This window comes from Thalassophryne amazonica, chromosome 9 (genome assembly GCF_902500255.1).
Source record: "Thalassophryne amazonica chromosome 9, fThaAma1.1, whole genome shotgun sequence".
Lineage (NCBI taxonomy): Eukaryota > Metazoa > Chordata > Actinopteri > Batrachoidiformes > Batrachoididae > Thalassophryne > Thalassophryne amazonica.
In genome coordinates, this window is record NC_047111.1 from 114,734,981 (window position 1) to 114,756,200 (window position 21,220).

Genomic DNA, 21,220 nt, shown 5'->3' on the forward strand with positions numbered 1-21,220 from the left:
AACTTCTGATTTCCATCATCACTTTTGTTTTTCTTGATTGTTTTTTTTCTCCTTCATTTGTTGCCGTTGAGATTGCAAACAAAACCGTGCACTTCAAGTTTTAATAGATTGAGTCGATAGTCTGCATACTGCAGAGCTAAACTGGCTCTCTTCTTAATCCTGGATACGCCCATAGCTATGTGCGTTTGAGCACTCGCCCTTCATGGATGCCAGCTTCACCTTCTGCTGGTTCCAAACAAACGGTGCCAGTGAGCATGAATTGTTTGTGTAAATATGATTTTATTAATTATAGTTGGGTAAATAATGAATTGCTTTAAGTGTTTTCTTTCTAATTTTGGCTGTTTTGGTTTTCTTAACTGTAGTCATGGGCCTACCTGAGTGATTTGTCTTTGATTTATGATGATCATGTTGTTCTGGCTCACATTGATTGTTTGTTGGAGACACATTAAAAAAAAAACGGTGCTTTTGGTGCCTCCTATGTCGCACATGAATTCAGAGCAAAGTCAATAGCTTTAAATTTCTTTAATGACTGTTGAGAAGCATTATGGTCTGTCATATTGAGTACAAGCTGGTAAGCAGACCAAATGCCTCTTCTGTGCTCTTTTACAGTGTATTAAATAAATGAGAAGTGGCAAAGATGAAGCAGATATCATTTTAGTGCAGGTGATGGTCTCAGCCAACCATAAATGTTTGGCCTTTTAAACTGTCAACTGTGGTACAGGCAAAATTAGATTAAGTTTATAAAATAGTCTTCTGATGGCGGCTGTTAAATCTTATTTACTGGCATACAGTAGTGTTCAGAATAATAGTAGTGCTATGTGACTAAAAAGATTAATCTAGGTTTTGAGTATATTTCTTATTGTTACATGGGAAACAAGGTACCAGTAGATTCAGTAGATTCTCACAAATCCAACAAGAACAAGCATTCATGATATGCACACTCTTAAGGCTATGAAATTGGGCTATTAGTAAAAAAAAAAAAGTAGAAAAGGGGGTGTTCACAATAATAGTAGCATCTGCTGTTGACACTACAAACTCAAAACTATTATGTTCAAACTGCTTTTTTAGCAATCCTGTGAATCACTAAACTAGTATTTAGTTGTATAACCACAGTTTTTCATGATTTCTTCACATCTGTGAGGCATTAATTTTGTTGGTTTGGAACCAAGATTTTGCTGGTTACTAGTGTGCTTGGGGTCATTGTCTTGTTGAAACACCCATTTCAAGGGCATGTCCACTTCAGCATAAGGCAACATGACCTCTTCAAGTATTTTGACATATCAATCAATCAGTTTTTATTTATATAGCGCCAAATCACAACAAACAGTTTCCCCAAGGCGCTTTATATTGTAAGGCAAGGCCATTCAATAATTACTAACCCTAACCCTAATGATTAAATGCAGTGGTGCATACAAAGCAAAAAGAGAAAGAAACACTCAGTGCATCATGGGAACCCCCCAGCAGTCTACGTCTATAGCAGCATAACTAAGGGATGGTTCAGGGTCACCTGATCCAGCCCTAACTATATAAGCTTTAGCAAAAAGGAAAGTTTTAAGCCTAATCTTAAAAGTAGAGAGGGTGTCTGTCTCCCTGATCTGAATTGGGAGCTGGTTCCACAGGAGAGGAGCCTGAAAGCTGAAGGCTCTGCCTCCCATTCTACTCTTACAAACCCTAGGAACTACAAGTAAGCCTGCAGTCTGAGAGCGAAGCGCTCTATTGGGGTGATATGGTACTATGAGGTCCCTAAGATAAGATGGGACCTGATTATTCAAAACCTTATAAGCAAGAAGAAGAATTTTAAATTCTGTTCTAGAATTAACAGGAAGCCAATGAAGAGAGGCCAATATGGGTGAGATATGCTCTCTCCTTCTAGTCCCTGTCAGTACTCTAGCTGCAGCATTTTGAATTAACTGAAAGCTTTCAGGGAACTTTTAGGACAACCTGATAATAATGAATTACAATAGTCCAGCCTAGAGGAAATAAATGCATGAATTAGTTTTTCAGCATCACTCTGAGACAAAACCTTTCTAATTTTAGAGATATTGCGTAAATGCAAAAAAGCAGTCCTACATATTTGTTTAATATGCGCTTTGAATGACATATCCTGATCAAAAATGACTCCAAGATTTCTCACAGTATTACTAGAGGTCAGGGTAATGCCATCCAGAGTAAGGATCTGCTTAGACACCATGTTTCTAAGATTGTGGGGCCAAGTACAATAACTTCAGTTTTATCTGAGTTTAAAAGCAGGAAGTTAGAGGTCATCCATGTCTTTATGTCTGTAAGACAATCCTGCAGTTTAGCTAATTGGTGTGTGTCCTCTGGCTTCATGGATAGACAAAGCTGGGTATCATCTGCGTAACAGTGAAAATTTAAGCAATGCCGTCTAATAATACTGCCTAAGGGAAGCATGTATAAAGTGAATAAAATTGGTCCTAGCACAGAACCTTGTGGAAACTCCATAATTAACCTTAGTCTGTGAAGAAGATTCCCCATTTACATGAACAAATTATAATCTGTTAGATAAATATGATTCAAACCACCGCAGCGCAGTGCCTTTAATACCTATGGCATGCTCTAATCTCTGTAATAAAATTTTATGGTCAACAGTATCAAAAGCAGCACTGAGGTCTAACAGAACAAGCACAGAGATGAGTCCACTGTCTGAGGCCATAGAAGGTCATTGTAACCTTCACTAATGCTGTTTCTGTACTATGATGAATTCTAAACCTGACTGAAACTCTTCAAATAGACCAGTCCTCTGCAGATGATCAGTTAGCTGTTTTACAACTACCCTTTCAAGAATTTTTGAGAGAAAAGGAAGGTGGAGATTGGCCTATAATTAGCTAAGATAGCTGGGTCAAGTGATGGCTTTTTAAGTAATGGTTTAATTAGTGCCACCTTAAAGCCTGTGGTACATAGCCAACTAATAAAGATAGATTGATCATATTTAAGATCGAAGCATTAAATAATGGTAGGCTTCCTTGAGCAGCCTGGTAGGAATGGGGTCTAATAGACATGTTGATGGTTTGGATGAAGTAACTAATGAAAATAACTCAGACAGAACAATCTGAGAGAAAGAGTCTAACCAAATACCGGCATCAATGAAAGCAGCCAAAGATAACGATACGTCTTTGGGATGGTTATGAGTAATTTTTTCTCTAATAGTTAAAATTTTATTAGCAAAGAAAGTCATGAAGTCATTACTACTTAAAGTTAAAGGAATACTTGGCTCAATAGAGCTCTGACTCTTTGTCAGCCTGGCTACAGTGCTGAAAAGAAACCTGGGGTTGTTCTTATTTTCTTCAATTAGTGATGAGTAGTAAGTTGTCCTAGCTTTACAGAGGGCTTTTTTTATAGAGCAACAGACTCTTTTTCCAGGCTAAGTGAAGAGCTTCTAAATTAGTGAGACGCTATTTCCTGTCCAACTTATGGGTTATCTGCTTTAATCTGCGAGTTTGTGAGTTATACCACGGAGTCAGGCACTTCTGATTTAAAGCTCTTTTTCAGAGGAGCTACAGCATCCAAAGTTGTCTTCAATGAGGATGTAAAAACTATTGACGAGATACTCTATCTCACTTACAGAGTTTAGGTAGCTACTCTGCACTGTGTTGGTATATGGCATTAGAGACCATAAAGAAGGAATCATATCCTTAAACCTAGTTACAGCGCTTTCTGAAAGACTTCTACTGTAATGAAACTTATTCCCCACTGCTGGGTAGTCCATCAGAGTAAATGTAAATGTTATTAAGAAATGATCAGACAGAAGGGAGTTTTCAGGGAATACTGTTAAGTCTTTAATTTCCATACCATAAGTCGAGCAAGATCTAAGATATGATTAAAGTGGTGGGGTGGACTCATTTACATTTTGAGCAAAGCCAGTTGAAATCTAATAATAGATTAATGCAGTGTTGAGGCTGTCATTCTCAGCATCTGTGTGGATGTTAAAATCGCCCACTATAATTGTCTTATCTGAGCTAAGCACTAAGTCAGACAAAAGGTCTGAAAATTCACAGAGAAACTCACAGTAATGACCAGGAGGACGATAGATAACAACAAATAAAACTGTTTTTTGGACTTCCAATTTGGATGGACAAGACTAAGAGTCAAGCTTTCAAATGAATTAAAGCGCTCTCTGGGTTTTTGATTAATTAATAAGCTGGAATGGAAGATTGCTGCTAATCCTCCGCCTTGGCCCGTGCTACGAGCGTTCTGGCAGTTAGTGTGACTCGTGGTGTTGACTCATTTAAACTAACATATTCAGCCTGCTGTAACCAGTTTCTGTAAGGCAGAATAAATCAATATGTTGATCAATTATATATCATTTACTAACAGGGACTTAGAAGAGAGAGACCTAATGTTTAATAGACCACATTTAGTCTGTGGTGCAGTTGAAGGTGCTATATTATTTTTTCTTTTGAATTTTTATGCTTAAATAGATTTTTGCTGGTTATTGGTGGTCTGGGAGCAGGCACCGTCTCTACGGGGATGGGGTAATGAGGGGATGGCAGGGGGAGAGAAGCTGCAAGAGAGGTGTGTAAGACTACAACTCTGCTTCCTGGTCCCAACCCTGGATAGTCACGGTTTGGAGGATTTAAGAAAATTGGCCAGATTTCTAGAAATGAGAGCTGCTCATCCAAAGTGGGATGGATGCCGTCTCTCCTAACAAGACCAGGTTTTCCCCAGAAGCTTTGCCAATTATCTATGAAAGCCCACCTCATTTTTATCCATATCCAAACTGATCTGATCCATGATACCTGGTCTTCCGATCTATAGGCCCAACACCATAGTAGGAGAAACATGCCCATATCATGATGCTTGCACCACCATGCTTCACTGTCTTCACTGTGAACTGTGGCTTGAATTCAGAGTTTGGGGGTCATCTCACAAACTGTCTGCGGCCCTTGGACCCAAAAAGAACAATTTTATTCTCATCAGTCCACAAAATATTCCTCCATTTCTCTTTAGGCCAGTTGATGTGTTCTTTGGCAAATTGTAACCTCTTCTGCACATCTTTTATTTAACAGAGGGACTTTGATTCTTGCAAATAAATTAGCTTCACACAGGCGTCTTCTAACTGTCACAGCACTTACAGGTAACTCCAGACTGTCTTTGATCATCCTGCAGCTGATCAATGGGTGAGCCTTTGCCATTCTGGTTATTCTTCTATCCATTTTGATGGTTGTTTTCCATTTTGTTCCACGCGTCTCTGGTTTTTTGGTCCATTTTAAAGCATTGGAGATCATTGTAGATGAACAGCCTATAATTTTTTGCACCTGCGTATAAGTTTTCCCCTCTCCAATCAACTTTTTAATCAAACTATGCTGTTCTTCTGAACAGTGTCTTGAACGTCCCATTTTCCTCAGGCTTTCAACGAGAAAAGCATGTTCAACAGGTGCTGGCTTCATCCTTAAATAGGGGACACCTGATTCACACCTGTTTGTTCCACAAAATTGACAAACTCACTGACTGAATGCCACACTACTATTATTGTGAACACCCCCTTTTCTACTTTTTTTTTTTTTTTTTTACGAATAGCCCAATTTCATAGCCTTAAGAGTGTGCATATCATGAATGCTTGGTCTTGTTGGATTTGTGAGAATCTACTGACTCTACTGGTACCTTGTTTCCCATGTAACAATAACAAATATACTCAAACCTGGATTAATCTTTTTAGTCACATAGCACTACTACTATTCTGAACACTACTGTATGCATGAACCGTGATTTAAATTATTTTACATGGATTGGCCAAGATATTGCATAATGACAGTTATGGTCATCAGTGAAAACTTGTAACTATACAGGAGGATTATGTTACAAAACAACTGTGATTGTAACAAAAAAAGTTGTATGTTCTCCTGATTATGTTTATATAACTGCATATTATGACAGAAAGATACAAATATTATGGGAAAGTCAAAAAGAACATGTTGCTAATGGATGCCAAGTAGCCTAATTCATCTTTTCCAAATGTAATGCTTGAGTAAATCTAATTGCTCAGATGTAATTTAGATGTAGAGTTTGCTATTCTCATGCTGCCAATTCTCTGTTGTCATTTGTAATTTAATGATTAAATTATGTTTTTTCAAATGAGGGAGTGTCCAAAGTCCACCATTAAAATGACCTGCATCTCAACAAGCTGGCTAAGTATGCATGGATATTTACTCTTTATTTTAAATCTCCTCCCTAGCACATGCTGAATTGAAAGATGATCATGTTGTAATCAGCCATGACATGATGTTCTTGTCTGTGTGTGCAGTTTGCAGAGGTCTGATCAAGAACGGAGAGCGTCAGGATGAGGAAGTGTGGGAGGTCGACGCAGAACTGAAGCCCTGAGGCAGCTTTGTCAGATGAACCCCTCACAGGCTCTCAACATCAGAGCTATGGTGGCAAGTTGCACTGCTAAATACTGACAAGACTCCACATGGAAACCAGAATTGCGCACATTTCGTAACAAATATTCTCACAGTACAGTTTCCAGATGGAGAGCCAGGCTTTGCGTTTTCAGGGTTCAGATTCTATTCAGAATAACTGTTAATGTGTCAAGTTAAACAGTTTTTGTCACGTTTCATGTTTCCTAATGCTCAGATGTTTTTGCTCTGCAGGCTATTTACGTAAAATTTTGTCTATAGGCTGGAAAAAGTTGAATGCAAAGTTTTAGTCAGATGTTTACATCCACTCTGTTGGGAAGCATCAGACATGCTTGAACCCTCGTGGGCATGCGAGAGTTTTTTCACTCTTGTCGGTTACGTCATTCGCCTGTGGGCAGTCTTTGAGTGAGGAGTCGCCCACCCTCTCGTCGATTTTTTTTTTTTTTTTTTTTTTTTTTTTTTTTTTCTTCATTGTTTAGGAATGGCTCAGAGACTGCTGCTTTGTTTGATCAAAATTTTTCAAAACTGTAAGGCACAACTGAGTGGACACCATTCGATAAATTCAGCTGGTTTTCGGTAAAAATTTAACGGCTGATGAGAGATTTTGGTCTGGTAGTCGCTTTAAGGACGGCCCACGGCTCCTGACGGCGATCTGCACTTCGAGGCGGCAGCGTCTCGCCGTTTCAAGTTGAAAACTTCCACATTTCAGGCTCTGTTGACCCAGTAAGTCATCAGAGAACAGAGAACTTTCAGAAGAAGTCGGCATGAGGAGTTTATTCGGACATTCCATTGTTACGGACATTTTGTAATGAAAGACGTGCGCGCAAATTCGCCTGTCGGGCCTGGACCCGACCGCGGGGGGTCGCGACAGGAAAAACACCTCCGTTGGAAACCTTAACGGGCAAGTTGGAACATGCCCAAGCTGTTAAACAATTTCTCAGTTACTCACTTGTTGAAAGCCATCAAAAGCCGCCTGAATTTTACAATGGTTTTCAACACGGAGGTGTTTTTCCTGTCGCGGCGCGCACAGATTCACCGAGTCGTCACGGAAACGACTCGGCGAATTTGTGCGCACGTCTTTCATTAAAAAAATGTCCTAAACAGTGGAATGTCCGCATAAAGTCCTCATGCCGGCCTCTTCTGAATCTTCTCTGTTCTCTCACGACGTCCTGGGTGAATTAAGCCTTAAATTAGGATGTTTTCAGGTCGAAACAGGCCGACGACGGCGCCTGGGAGCGCTGCGCGACGTCCTGCTCCGTGGGAAGTCCTTACACCGACAGAAACACCCCATAATCTCTCATCAGCCGTTAAACTTTTCACCGAAACCAGCTTAATTTCTCGAATAGTGTCCACTCGGATATTCCTCACAGGTCCAGAAAAAATTTTGATAAAGCAACGCGCGCCGTCTCGAGCAGCGTGTGAAACAAAGGAATTCAGCCGAGAGGGCGGGACCACATCTCACTCAAGGCCTGCCCACAGGGAAATGACGTCACCGACACGCGTGAAAAAACTCACGCATGTGCACGAGGGTTCAAGCATGATTGGTGTAATTGTATGTCATTCAAATCCATATAGTTAAAAAAAAAAAATAAAAGGGTCGGTTTATTATCTAATGGACCTCGTATAGCACATATAACTTAACAATGTTATGCACAGGTTTGTGTTTGGGTTTTCTGAATCAGCATTACTCTGAGTCAAAAATATACATATGTTTGGTTGAAAGTCCGTGAAAGATTTGACTTGGTTAGAAGATTGTGTAGCATAAATATAAAATAACATAATTTTTTTTCTTTACTATACAATCTTTGGAGTTTGGCCATGCCCACTTTTCTCAGTGAAACTGTGATTCTTGTATAATCCAGGTGCACTACAGTGCCAGTGGCACTATCTTTATTATGTTATTAATTGCAGCACGTTCTGTCTTCAGTGTTCCTTGTTGAAATTTGATCTTGGCTCAGCCAACAGTGCCTGTTATAGAATTATAATTCATTGATCCAAATAGGCTTTCAGTTTTACCCAGTGTAAATACCATGTGGCTTAGGCTGCTTGCATCCTTGAGTATAATTTGCATATCACACTACTGAATGCTCTGCATTTTAATAGTTTATGTGTTACAGAGCAGGGTTTGGAAAGTGTTGGGAATCAGATTTTCAAGATTTTTCTCACTCTAATGGACTTTTCTGGAATTAATCTGTCATAATCAGAGACTCCTAGATGTGCTGTAATTATTTTCAAAATATAAGTACAATGTAGATTTTTGTATGTATCACCAGGTGGAGGAATGTCACCTGCCTGGTCTGGGTGTAGCTCTGACTCTGGATTATAAACCAGATATTGCAGATGAGGCAGTCAGTCCCCTTGTTTCTTATGTCAGTGGTCTACTACTGGGTACAAATAGCAAAGTCCGAACCTGGTTCAGCATGTTTATTCGCAATGGACAACAGGTGAGGGACTTCAATTTATTCTGCATTCTGTTTAATCTATTTCTATTTATTTACTTGGCAAATAAATATATAAAGCATGTTTTTTATTGAAATTTTAAATGTTGACGTATTTGGAAATGTAACATTGTGATTAGAATAAACATTTTTTCATTTCTTTACTAACCTTTACTCACCTGAAAAACTATAGTTATATATGCAGAGTTGACTGTCTAAAACCAGGTGAACTAATATTAAAATTCAAATGTAAAGGTTTAATTAGTGTCATTTATTGTAACTAGTAGATGTACACGTCGTCACCCAGTTGTTTTTTAAAGAGCACTGTTTGAATCAGCACAGTGGTTTTAAATAAACTACAGCACTCACAGAGTGCTCTTGTTCAGGTCTTTTAAAAGTGCTGTATGATTGTGCTAAAATTTTATCTTATTTCATTTTTTCATTTTCTGTATTGTATTGACTTAGAATAATTAATACCATGATTCCATACACTGACGTGTAAGGCACTGTGTATAGAGGATGACCTATATATAAGAATATCCTAGACATTTGTGCTTCCACTAAGGTTAAAAAAGTGACTTTGTCTCATAATTGGATAAAGATAAATATTCTAAGTGGTAAGGGACGCGCTGAAGAAATGCTGTTAATTAATCTTATCTTATTCTTGACTTGCTTGTCAGTACTTGGATGGAAGTTATAACAGCTGACGCATTTTGTTCCCTCTTTGTGTTGCCAGCGAAAGAGAGAAAGCAGTTCAGTGCTGTGGCAGATGCGCAGGCAGCTGCTGCTGGAGCTGGTAGCCATCCTGCCGCGCTCACGTGTGCTCATCGACAGCGACATGGACGAGCAGAGCGGCTCAGGTTACTCGGGCCTCAGAGAGGAGCATGTGGTGAAGGCCAGCGCTCTGCTCCGACTGTACTGTGCCCTCATGGGCATCGCTGGCCTCAGGTAGGTGAAAGAGGAGACAGGACCCTGTGCTCTTTCTTTCACAGCTGTATGTGGATGTTGAGGTTAATTTAATTTAATTATCTTATAATGCGCCAAATCACAGCAAAAGCCGTCTCAAGGCGCCTTACATAAACAAGTCAACATAAAATTGAATAATAATTAAAATGAATAAAACAAAATTCAAATACATAAATAAAAACAGAAGTAAAGAATAAAACAAATAAAATAAAAACTATCCATAAGAAGAGAATAAAAATAGGTTTGAGTCTTGACTTAAAAATGTCCACAGACTCAGACTGCCTCACAGTCGCAGGAAGACGGTTCCACAGGGTGGGTGCACGATATGAAAAGGCTCTTTGACCTGCTGCCTTCTTCTTCACCCTGGGAACACAGAGAAGTCCCGCATCCTGCGACCGCAAAGCCCGGGCCGGCACGTAGAGTTCCACCAGATCAGCCAGATAAGATGGTGCCAGTCCATGAACAACCTTATAAGTCAATAGCAAAACCTTAAAATCTGCTCTCACAGAGACAGGGAGCCAGTGCAAAGATGCCAAAATGGGTGTGATATGTTCAGACCTGCTACGTGTCAGAAGTCTGGCGGCAGCGTTCTGAACCAGCTGAGACCCCTAATGCTGGACTGTGGTAACCCTGCAAATAGAACATTACAATAATCTAGTCTAGAAGAAACAAAAGCATGAATCAGGGTCTCAACATCAGCCATGGACAGGATAGGGCGGATCCTTGCTATATTTCTCCAAAGGAAAAACCAGTCCTAGTAACATCCCTGATGTGGAGGTCAAAGACAACGTGGGATCAAAAATTACCCCAAGGTTCCTCATTTTGTCCGTATGATGTATGACACACGAACCTAGGCTGAGCGCCAGCTGGTCAAACTGATGCCGATGTCTTGCTGGACCAAGAACCATCATTTCAGTCTTATCAAAGTTTAAAAGTAGGAAGTTACTAGACATCCAACTTCTCACTGATAGAAGACAGTCCTCCAGGGATTTTATGGGAGTGAGATTTCCCGCAGTTATCGGCATGTACAACTAAGTATCATCAGCGTAACAATGAAAGGCAATCCCAAAACTCCGCAGTATAAGCCCAAGGGGTGCCACATACAGGGAGAAAAGCAAGGGGCCTAAATAGATCCCTGTGGAACCCCAAATCTCATGTCAGCAAGGTCAGAGGTAGTACTATTATACAAGACACATTGAGAACGACTGGACAGATATGACGTCAACCAGGCAAGGGCACTTCCAGTAATCCCCAAAAAATTCTCCAACCTATTGAGCAAAATATGATGATCCACGGTATCATACGCAGCACTGAGATCTAACAACACCAAAACCGTAGTGGTGTCTGAGTCCATTGCTCGCAGAAGATCATTCACTTCTTTAGTGAGCGCTGTCTCTGTGGAGTGATATTTCCTAAAAGCAGACTGCAGCAGCTCAAAAAGATCATTCTCAGTAAGGTGGTCTATGAGCTGCCGTGAAACCACCTTTTCTAAAATTTTGGAATGATAGATTTGATATCAGCCTGTAATTTTTCAATACACCAGGGTCAAGATTAGATTTCTTAAGTAATGGTTTAATCACTGCTGATTTAAAACATTTCAGAACAGATCCAGAGGTTAATGACAGATTAATAATTTCCAGCACAGTTGGCCCAAGAGTGGGCCACAGGTCCTTAAACAGTTTTGTTATGGGATCAAATAAACAGGTTGTGCTTTTTGTAGACGCCACAAGTTTCATCAGCATGCCCAATGAAATACTATTAAATTCTGTCAATCTAGGTAAAACCTCAATGGTAGCGCCCACCTCCATAGCAGGTTTTAATGGCTGGGCCGAGGCCTGCTGAGATATGCTCAGCCTAATATCTTCTATTTTCTTCTCAAAATAATCCAAGAACTCCTGTGCTGAAAAGGGAGAACGACTAACAGGTGGCTGCCCGTGAATAAGAAATGCGACCGTGTCAAACAAAAACTTTGAGTTATGTTTGTTTTTACTGATCAAATCAGAGTAATAGGTCCGCTTCGTGGCCAGTAGTGCATGATTATAATCTAAAATAGCATCACGCCACACATGGCGGAACACATCTAATTTGGAACAACGCCATTTCTGTTCCAAACCTCTAGCCTTCTGCCTGAGGTCACGCAAGTAACCATTGAACCAAGGTGACTGTGCCTTAGGAGGGCATGACCTGAAAAGAGGAGACGCAATCTTATCAAGTGTAGTTTTAAGCTTTAAATTTAGACTATCCGCGAGGCTGTCCACTGATTTTGCATTCTCCAGATTCAAAGCTAAAATATCAGGTAGTCTGGCCTCAAGTTCAGTCATAGTTGAGGGTTTAATACGACGCCGCAGTTGTAGACTAGATTGTTGTTCCACTAAACATGGCAGCGTAAATGTAAACCTGATAAGTGAATGGTCAGAGACTGTAGATGCGAGAGGCAAAATGTCGATATTTGTGACAGCAAACCCACGTGCAAGAACCAGTTCCAGGGTATTTCCAGTAATGTGTGTTGGGTCCTGAATGCATTTCTGGAATCCTAAAGCATCCACAATTTGCATAAATGATTTGCTAAGGGGATCAGAGGGCTTATTTATATGACTGTTAAAGTCACCAATAATCAAAATGTTATCTGCACTAGTTGACAAACTAGAGATGAAGGCACCAAATTCATCTAAGAAGTCAAAATATGGGCCAGGGGGCCTATAAACAGTGACAAAATAACATAGCTGAGCTCCAGTTTTATGACCCTGACAGTACTTAGCATCACAGGCAGAACGGAGAGTCACATGCTCAAAGTAATTATATTTGTGACCCCCAGCAGCTAATAAAGAAAACCTAGATTTGTAAATAAAGCAACACCCCCGCCTTGCTTCACACCACGAGACACGTGATTAAATGTGTATGCTGGTGGACAGGTGTGTGTAGTTACATTTACAGTATGCCAGAATTGAAGTAAATGTTTTTAACGATTTTTAGTCAGTTCCAGTGATAGTTTCACAAATATTAAAGATGCAACCAAAGTTTTGGCATTATAATATAAAATTCTTTTAGAATTAGACAACAAATAATTTATGTACCATGGAGCAAACCAATGTTAATGTCCTAAAATCCACAATGTGTTTCTGTGCAGACCAACAGATGAGGAGGCGGAGCAGCTCCTGCAACTGATGACCAGCCGGCCGCCGGCCACACCTGCTGGCGTTCGCTTTGTCTCCCTCTCCTTCTGCAAGTTGCTGGCTTTTCCTACTCTGGTCAGGTACATAAATGCTTTTTTATCAGCTATCATTAAATGTCTGTTTTTACTGGCTGAGCAGTTCTGGTTAATTTCACAGCCCCTATTCAAATAACAGGTGTTAAGTTTTTTGCCAGTGCAGGCTGGCTGCCCACAGATCCTCACTTGCAGTTGTTCCCATTATTCTGCACTGTGCAGGCTATGAATGGTGTCTGTTGTGTATGCGTCTCTCTCCAGCACTCCAGAACAGGAACAGCTGATGGTTATGTGGCTCAGCTGGATGATCAAAGAAGAAGAATACTTTGAGAGGTGAGTAGAACATCTCTCTGTTCATTATAATGTTAACAGGAATTGTTTGAATTGGCTGTAATTGTCCTTATAATTGGATTGTGAAATAATGCATGCTTTGAAACGCCATGCTTCATCATGCTCATTGTCTGAATGAAAAATTACATTATTAGCTCTTTACAGAGAGGTGGTGCTGTGCAAACTCAGACATTTCTATTACAACAATAATGAAACTGGAGACGTGTTTCTTTTTTATTTAATTTTCAAGTTACAAACCTAATTTGCACATGATAGATGAATAAAAAAAAATTATTTGTGGTCATACAATTTGACAACACAAAGGCACTTGCCAATGATCAGTAATTAACAAAATAATGGTTAAAACCTGATTAAATGCAGCCTAGTTTTGGGGAGGTGATGGTCTAGTGCTTAAGAGCAGAGGATCCTCGGTTTAAATCCCCGCCATACTGGAAAATTACTAAGGGCCCATGGGCAAGGTCCTTAATCCCCCAGTTCTTGTGGTGTGTAGTGAGCATCTTGCATGCCAGCACCCTGTCATCGGTGTGTGAATGGGTGAATATGAGGCATCATTGTAAAGCGCTTTGAGCTTCTGATTCAGGTGGAAAAGCACTATATAAATGTAGTCCATTTACCATTTTCAGTTTTAGTTTATGTGGCAAGGAGCTGTCCAAAACTTTTTTTAAAGGTGACAAGTGGTTCCACATTTTATTTATTGATTTAGAAATACTAGATATAGTCTAGGCTTATATGCAGTAAAATGCAGTGTGAATTGATGCATAAGTGAGTCAGTCTCCTGAAATTTGTTAAAATAACTCAAAAACAAACACTGTCATGTTTCAAGTCTTTGACTTAAAAGGCATATAATGAAGATAATCAATCAATCAATCAATCAATCAATTTTTTTTATATAGCGCCAAATCACAACAAACAGTTGCCCCAAGGCGCTTTATATTGTAAGGCAAGGCCATACAATAATTATGTAAAACCCCAACGGTCAAAACGACCCCCTGTGAGCAAGCACTTGGCTACAGTGGGAAGGAAAATCTCCCTTTTAACAGGAAGAAACCTCCAGCAGAACCAGGCTCAGGGAGGGGCAGTCTTCTGCTGGGACTGGTTGGGGCTGAGGGAGAGAACCAGGAAAAAGACATGCTGTGGAGGGGAGCAGAGATCGATCACTAATGATTAAATGCAGAGTGGTGCATACAGAGCAAAAAGAGAAAGAAACAGTGCATCATGGGAACCCCCCAGCAGTCTACGTCTATAGCAGCATAACTAAGGGATGGTTCAGGGTCACCTGATCCAGCCCTAACTATAAGCTTTAGCAAAAAGGAAAGTTTTAAGCCTAATCTTAAAAGTAGAGAGGGTGTCTGTCTCCCTGATCTGAATTGGGAGCTGGTTCCACAGGAGAGGAGCCTGAAAGCTGAAGGCTCTGCCTCCCATTCTACTCTTACAAACTCTAGGAACTACAAGTAAGCCTGCAGTCTGAGAGTGAAGCGCTCTATTGGGGTGATATGGTACTACGAGGTCCCTAAGATAAGATGGGACCTGATTATTCAAAACCTTATAAGTAAGAAGAAGAATTTTAAATTCTATTCTAGAATTAACAGGAAGCCAATGAAGAGAGGCCAATTAAATTGATTAAATGTTGGTTAATATTTATGTGCCAGATCAGTGAAAGTTTGTTTTGCCTATGTAATATCTGTACCTGTGTGCTCTCTGCTTGACATGTCTGGGCTATTTGCATTAATCATATACCTGTCTGCCACCTGCTGGACATATGCATGATGGAAATTAGGAGCAGGTGTGGTTGATGTTACATGGAGCTTGAAATAAGCTTATCATTTTTTTTTTTCATTCCAAAGGCCAAAGTCAGAGTTGCATAGTATCTGTAAACTGTATTTATCACCATGGAAACTGACATTTTTTTTTATTATGATTGTTCGTGTTATTGGTAATAATGTTTGGATTATTGAACATTTATTGGCAGTGCAGATGCTGTTGATGCTTTGTCTTTGTTCAGTTGTGTGATTAATGTTGGTTTCCTTTTGTGAGGCTGGACTTCCCCTCTTAAAATATTTTGTTTGTCACGATGAAATATGACAAGTTTTGTTGTTCACATATTAAACTGAAGGTAATGTGGTCTATTTAAAATGTGTTTTATAACTGTGGTCATGCATAAAAAGTGTTTGTAGTCCATAAAGTACAGATGATCACTGAGTCCACGTGAGTGGCGGGTGAGGAAGATGTGTGCGTGTGTGCATGCGCGCATAATCAGTTGATTAAAATTCTGTCCTGTAAAATGTAGGATTACTGGCAACTCTAAATGCGTGTGTCCTCCCTCTTATAGTGCTGCAGGCGTATCTGCTTCTTTTGGAGAGATGCTATTACTGGTTGCCATGTATTTCCATAGCAACCAGCTCAGCTCCATTATTGAGTTGGTGTGCTCTACTTTGGGGATGAAGGTAAGGTGGGAGAGAAAGCAGCAGTGATCAATACATCAGGCTGGCTGACCATCTACTGGCCGCACTTCTCCAATGCAGCATATATAGCTTCTATCGCTGAGCAAACACTTGCAGCTCACGCAATAACTACAAGACACTCTGTACCCTGTGGCCAATTTGTTATTTTATTACTTATTAAATGTGCTATTGTTGCCCGCCTGTGTGCTAAGTAGTTTTCCGGCCTGTGTATTTTCCACAAAGATGTGTAATGTAATTGGATTTAGAGCCTGCTTGTTTCCACCTCGAGGGCAATCCTATCAGTCCACTGTTGTGCCTGCCATGTAGAATTTTGCTTATGAAAAATGAAAGAATGCCAGCACTGTTGCCTGCAGCTTGTTTTCACTCAATGTAAACTGACCACTGTTGATGTTCCTTTGTCAACATTCCCGCTCTACAGATTGTCATCAAGCCCAGCTCTCTAAGTAAGATGAAGACCATTTTCACACAAGAGATCTTCACTGAACAGGTGAATGCCCACGAAAAGGCCATTTTCATAAACATTTTCTAACTGTTTTTAGGAATCCGCTAGCTTAGCGTAGCTACTAGCTCTTAGCCGATTTAGCATGGCGGCTTCTCCTGTCTCTCCCGCACTTTTCTGCTCTGGGTGTGAAATGTTTAGTTATTCCTCGGCCTCCTTTAGCAGTAATGGTACTTGTAATAAGTGTAGCTTATTCGTAGCTTTGGAGGCCAGGCTGGGCGAATTGGAGACTCGGCTCCGCACCGTGGAAAATTCTACAGCTAGCAAGGCCCCTGTAGTCGGTGCGGACCAAGGTAGCTTAGCCGCCGTTAGTTCCCCCCTGGCAGATCCCGAGCAGCCGGGAAAGCAGGCCGACTGGGTGACTGTGAGGAGGAAGCGTAGCCCTAAACAGAAGCCCCGTGTACACCACCAACCCGTTCACATCTTTAAACCGTTTTTCCCCACTCGACGATACACCCGCCGAGGATCAAACTCTGGTTATTGGCGACTCTGTTTTGAGAAATGTGAAGTTAGCGACACCAGCAACCATAGTCAATTGTCTTCCGGGGGCCAGAGCAGGCGACATTGAAGGAAATTTGAAACTGCTGGCTAAGGCTAAGCGTAAATTTGGTAAGATTGTAATTCACGTCGGCAGTAATGACACCCGGTTACGCCAATCGGAGGTCACTAAAATTAACATTGAATCGGTGTGTAACTTTGCAAAAACAATGTCGGACTCTGTAGTTTTCTCTGGGCCCCTCCCCAATCAGACCGGGAGTGACATGTTTAGCCGCATGTTCTCCTTGAATTGCTGGCTGTCTGAGTGGTGTCCAAAAAATGAGGTGGGCTTCATAGATAATTGGCAAAGCTTCTGGGGAAAACCTGGTCTTGTTAGGAGAGACGGCAGCCATCCCACTTTGGATGGAGCAGCTCTCATTTCTAGAAATCTGGCCAATTTTCTTAAATCCTCCAAACCGTGACTATCCAGGGTTGGGACCAGGAAGCAGAGTTGTAGTCTTACACACCTCTCTGCAGCTTCTCTCCCCCTGCCATCCCCTCATTACCCCATCCCCGTAGAGACGGTGCCTGCTCCCAGACTACCAATAACCAGCAAAAATCTATTTAAGCATAAAAATTCAAAAAGAAAAAATAATATAGCACCTTCAACTGCACCACAGACTAAAACAGTTAAATGTGGTCTATTAAACATTAGGTCTCTCTCTTCTAAGTCCCTGTTGGTAAATGATATAATAATTGATCAACATATTGATTTATTCTGCCTAACAGAAACCTGGTTACAGCAGGATGAATATGTTAGTTTAAATGAGTCAACACCCCCGAGTCACACTAACTGTCAGAATGCTCGTAGCACGGGCCGGGGTGGAGGATTAGCAGCAATCTTCCATTCCAGCTTATTAATTAATCCAAACCCAGACAGAGCTTTAATTCATTTGAAAGCTTGTCTCTTAGTCTTGTCCATCCAAATTGGAAGTCCCAAAAACCAGTTTTATTTGTTATTATCTATCGTCCACCTGGTCGTTACTGTGAGTTTCTCTGTGAATTTTCAGACCTTTTGTCTGACTTAGTGCTTAGCTCAGATAAGATAATTATAGTGGGCGATTTTAACATCCACACAGATGCTGAGAATGACAGCCTCAACACTGCATTTAATCTATTATTAGACTCTATTGGCTTTGCTCAAAAAGTAAATGAGTCCACCCACCACTTTAATCATATCTTAGATCTTGTTCTGACTTATGGTATGGAAATAGAAGACTTAACAGTATTCCCTGATAACTCCCTTCTGTCTGATCATTTCTTAATAACATTTACATTTACTCTGATGGACTACCCAGCAGTGGGGAATAAGTTTCATTACACTAGAAGTCTTTCAGAAAGCGCTGTAACTAGGTTTAAGGATATGATTCCTTCTTTATGTTCTCTAATGCCATATACCAACACAGTGCAGAGTAGCTACCTAAACTCTGTAAGGGAGATAGAGTATCTCGTCAATAGTTTTACATCCTCATTGAAGACAACTTTGGATGCTGTAGCTCCTCTGAAAAAGAGAGCTTTAAATCAGAAGTGTCTGACTCCGTGGTATAACTCACAAACTCGTAGCTTAAAGCAGATAACCCGTAAGTTGGAGAGGAAATGGCGTCTCACTAATTTAGAAGATCTTCACTTAGCCTGGAAAAAGAGTCTGTTGCTCTATAAAAAAGCCCTTCGTAAAGCTAGGACATCTTTCTACTCATCACTAATTGAAGAAAATAAGAACAACCCCAGGTTTCTTTTCAGCACTGTAGCCAGGCTGACAAAGAGTCAGAGCTCTATTGAGCTGAGTATTCCATTAACTTTAACTAGTAATGACTTCATGACTTTCTTTGCTAACAAAATTTTAACTATTAGAGAAAAAATTACTCATAACCATCCCAAAGACGTATCGTTATCTTTGGCTGCTTTCAGTGATGCCGGTATTTGGTTAGACTCTTTCTCTCCGATTGTTCTGTCTGAGTTATTCTCATTAGTTACTTCATCCAAACCATCAACATGTTTATTAGACCCCATTCCTACCAGGCTGCTCAAGGAAGCCCTACCATTATTTAATGCTTCGATCTTAAATATGATCAATCTATCTTTGTTAGTTGGCTATGTACCACAGGCTTTTAAGGTGGCAGTAATTAAACCATTACTTAAAAAGCCATCACTTGACCCAGCTATCTTAGCTAATTATAGGCCAATCTCCAACCTTCCTTTTCTCTCAAAAATTCTTGAAAGGGTAGTTGTAAAACAGCTAACTGATCATCTGCAGAGGAATGGTCTATTTGAAGAGTTTCAGTCAGGTTTTAGAATTCATCATAGTACAGAAACAGCATTAGTGAAGGTTACAAATGATCTTCTTATGGCCTCGGACAGTGGACTCATCTCTGTGCTTGTTCTGTTAGATCGCAGTGCTGCTTTGATACTGTTGACCATAAAATTTTATTACAGAGATTAGAGCATGCCATAGGTATTAAAGGCACTGCGCTGCGGTGGTTTGAATCATATTTGTCTAATAGATTACAATTTGTTCATGTAAATGGGGAATCTTCTTCACAGACTAAAGTTAATTATGGAGTTCCACAAGGTTCTGTGCTAGGACCAATTTTATTCACTTTATACATGCTTCCCTTAGGCAGTATTATTAGACGGTATTGCTTAAATTTTCATTGTTACGCAGATGATACCCAGCTTTATCTATCCATGAAGCCAGAGGACACACACCAATTAGCTAAACTGCAGGATTGTCTTACAGACATAAAGACATGGATGACCTCTAATTTCCTGCTTTTAAACTCAGATAAAACTGAAGTTATTGTACTTGGCCCCACAAATCTTAGAAACATGGTGTCTAACCAGATCCTTACTCTGGATGGCATTACCCTGACCTCTAGTAATACTGTGAGAAATCTTGGAGTCATTTTTGATCAGGATATGTCATTCAAAGTGCATATTAAACAAATATGTAGGACTGCTTTTTTGCATTTACGCAATATCTCTAAAATCAGAAAGGTCTTGTCTCAGAGTGATGCTGAAAAACTAATTCATGCATTTATTTCCTCTAGGCTGGACTATTGTAATTCATTATTATCAGGTTGTCCTAAAAGTTCCCTAAAAAGCCTTCAGTTAATTCAAAATGCTGCAGCTAGAGTACTGACGGGGACTAGAAGGAGAGAGCATATCTCACCCATATTGGCCTCTCTTCATTGGCTTCCTGTTAATTCTAGAATAGAATTTAAAATTCTTCTTCTTACTTATAAGGTTTTGAATAATCAGGTCCCATCTTATCTTAGGGACCTCGTAGTACCATATTACCCCAATAGAGCGCTTCGCTCTCAGACTGCAGGCTTACTTGTAGTTCCTAGGGTTTGTAAGAGTAGAATGGGAGGCAGAGCCTTCAGCTTTCAGGCTCCTCTCCTGTGGAACCAGCTCCCAATTCAGATCAGGGAGACAGACACCCTCTCTACTTTTAAGATTAGGCTTAAAACTTTCCTTTTTGCTAAAGCTTATAGTTAGGGCTGGATCAGGTGACCCTGAACCATCCCTTAGTTATGCTGCTATAGACGTAGACTGCTGGGGGGTTCCCATGATGCACTGTTTCTTTTTCTTTTTGCTCTGTATGCACCACTCTGCATTTAATCATTAGTGATCGATCTCTGCTCCCCTCCACAGCATGTCTTTTTCCTGGTTCTCTCCCTCAGCCCCAACCAGTCCCAGCAGAAGACTGCCCCTCCCTGAGCCTGGTTCTGCTGGAGGTTTCTTCCTGTTAAAAGGGAGTTTTTCCTTCCCACTGTAGCCAAGTGCTTGCTCACAGGGGGTCGTTTTGACCGTTGGGGTTTTACATAATTATTGTATGGCCTTGCCTTACAATATAAAGCGCCTTGGGGCAACTGTTTGTTGTGATTTGGCGCTATATAAAAAAAAAATTGATTGATTGATTGAACTGCAGCAATGAGCAGTTATGCTGCTTATTCATGCTTCCAGTGGTTTAGTTGTGTATGCTTTTATTCTTATTGAACTGACTGTTTAAGCTAAATTCACAGACATAGATCATTTTAGTGTAATAACAAAAAAAAAAAAAAAAGAATAGATCAGCACTCATTAGTGGGCAGACTTAACCATCTGCTGAATCACGGAGAAATGTAATAGTTGCAGATGACAAAAAAATTTGCATTCTTCACAGTAACCTCACATTTGTGTGAAGCCTGTCCAAATTATATATTTTATATTTATGGTTACATTTATGTAGTAAAACCTTTTATATGGATATTTAATAATTAAATATGATAAGAAAATCATTTTTCTGACTTGTTTTGAAGTGCATTAGCAAGATTATTTGAAAGTGCAAGAAGGAGAACCCCTTAACAGTATTATGAGTATTGTTAAAAATACATTTTATGATTTAA

General features: G+C 40.2%; 1 protein-coding gene across 1 annotated transcript in view; it reads left to right on the forward strand.

Annotated features, from left to right (window-relative positions):
• The window catches only part of ints2 (integrator complex subunit 2), a 71,084-nt gene that overhangs the window by 20,674 nt on the left and 29,190 nt on the right, over nt 1-21,220 (forward strand). The window contains 8 exon segments of the mRNA XM_034179012.1: nt 6,263-6,304; nt 6,307-6,392; nt 8,648-8,818; nt 9,549-9,760; nt 12,906-13,031; nt 13,245-13,316; nt 15,664-15,778; nt 16,215-16,283. Coding sequence (XP_034034903.1) covers nt 6,263-6,304; nt 6,307-6,392; nt 8,648-8,818; nt 9,549-9,760; nt 12,906-13,031; nt 13,245-13,316; nt 15,664-15,778; nt 16,215-16,283 — 893 coding nt within the window.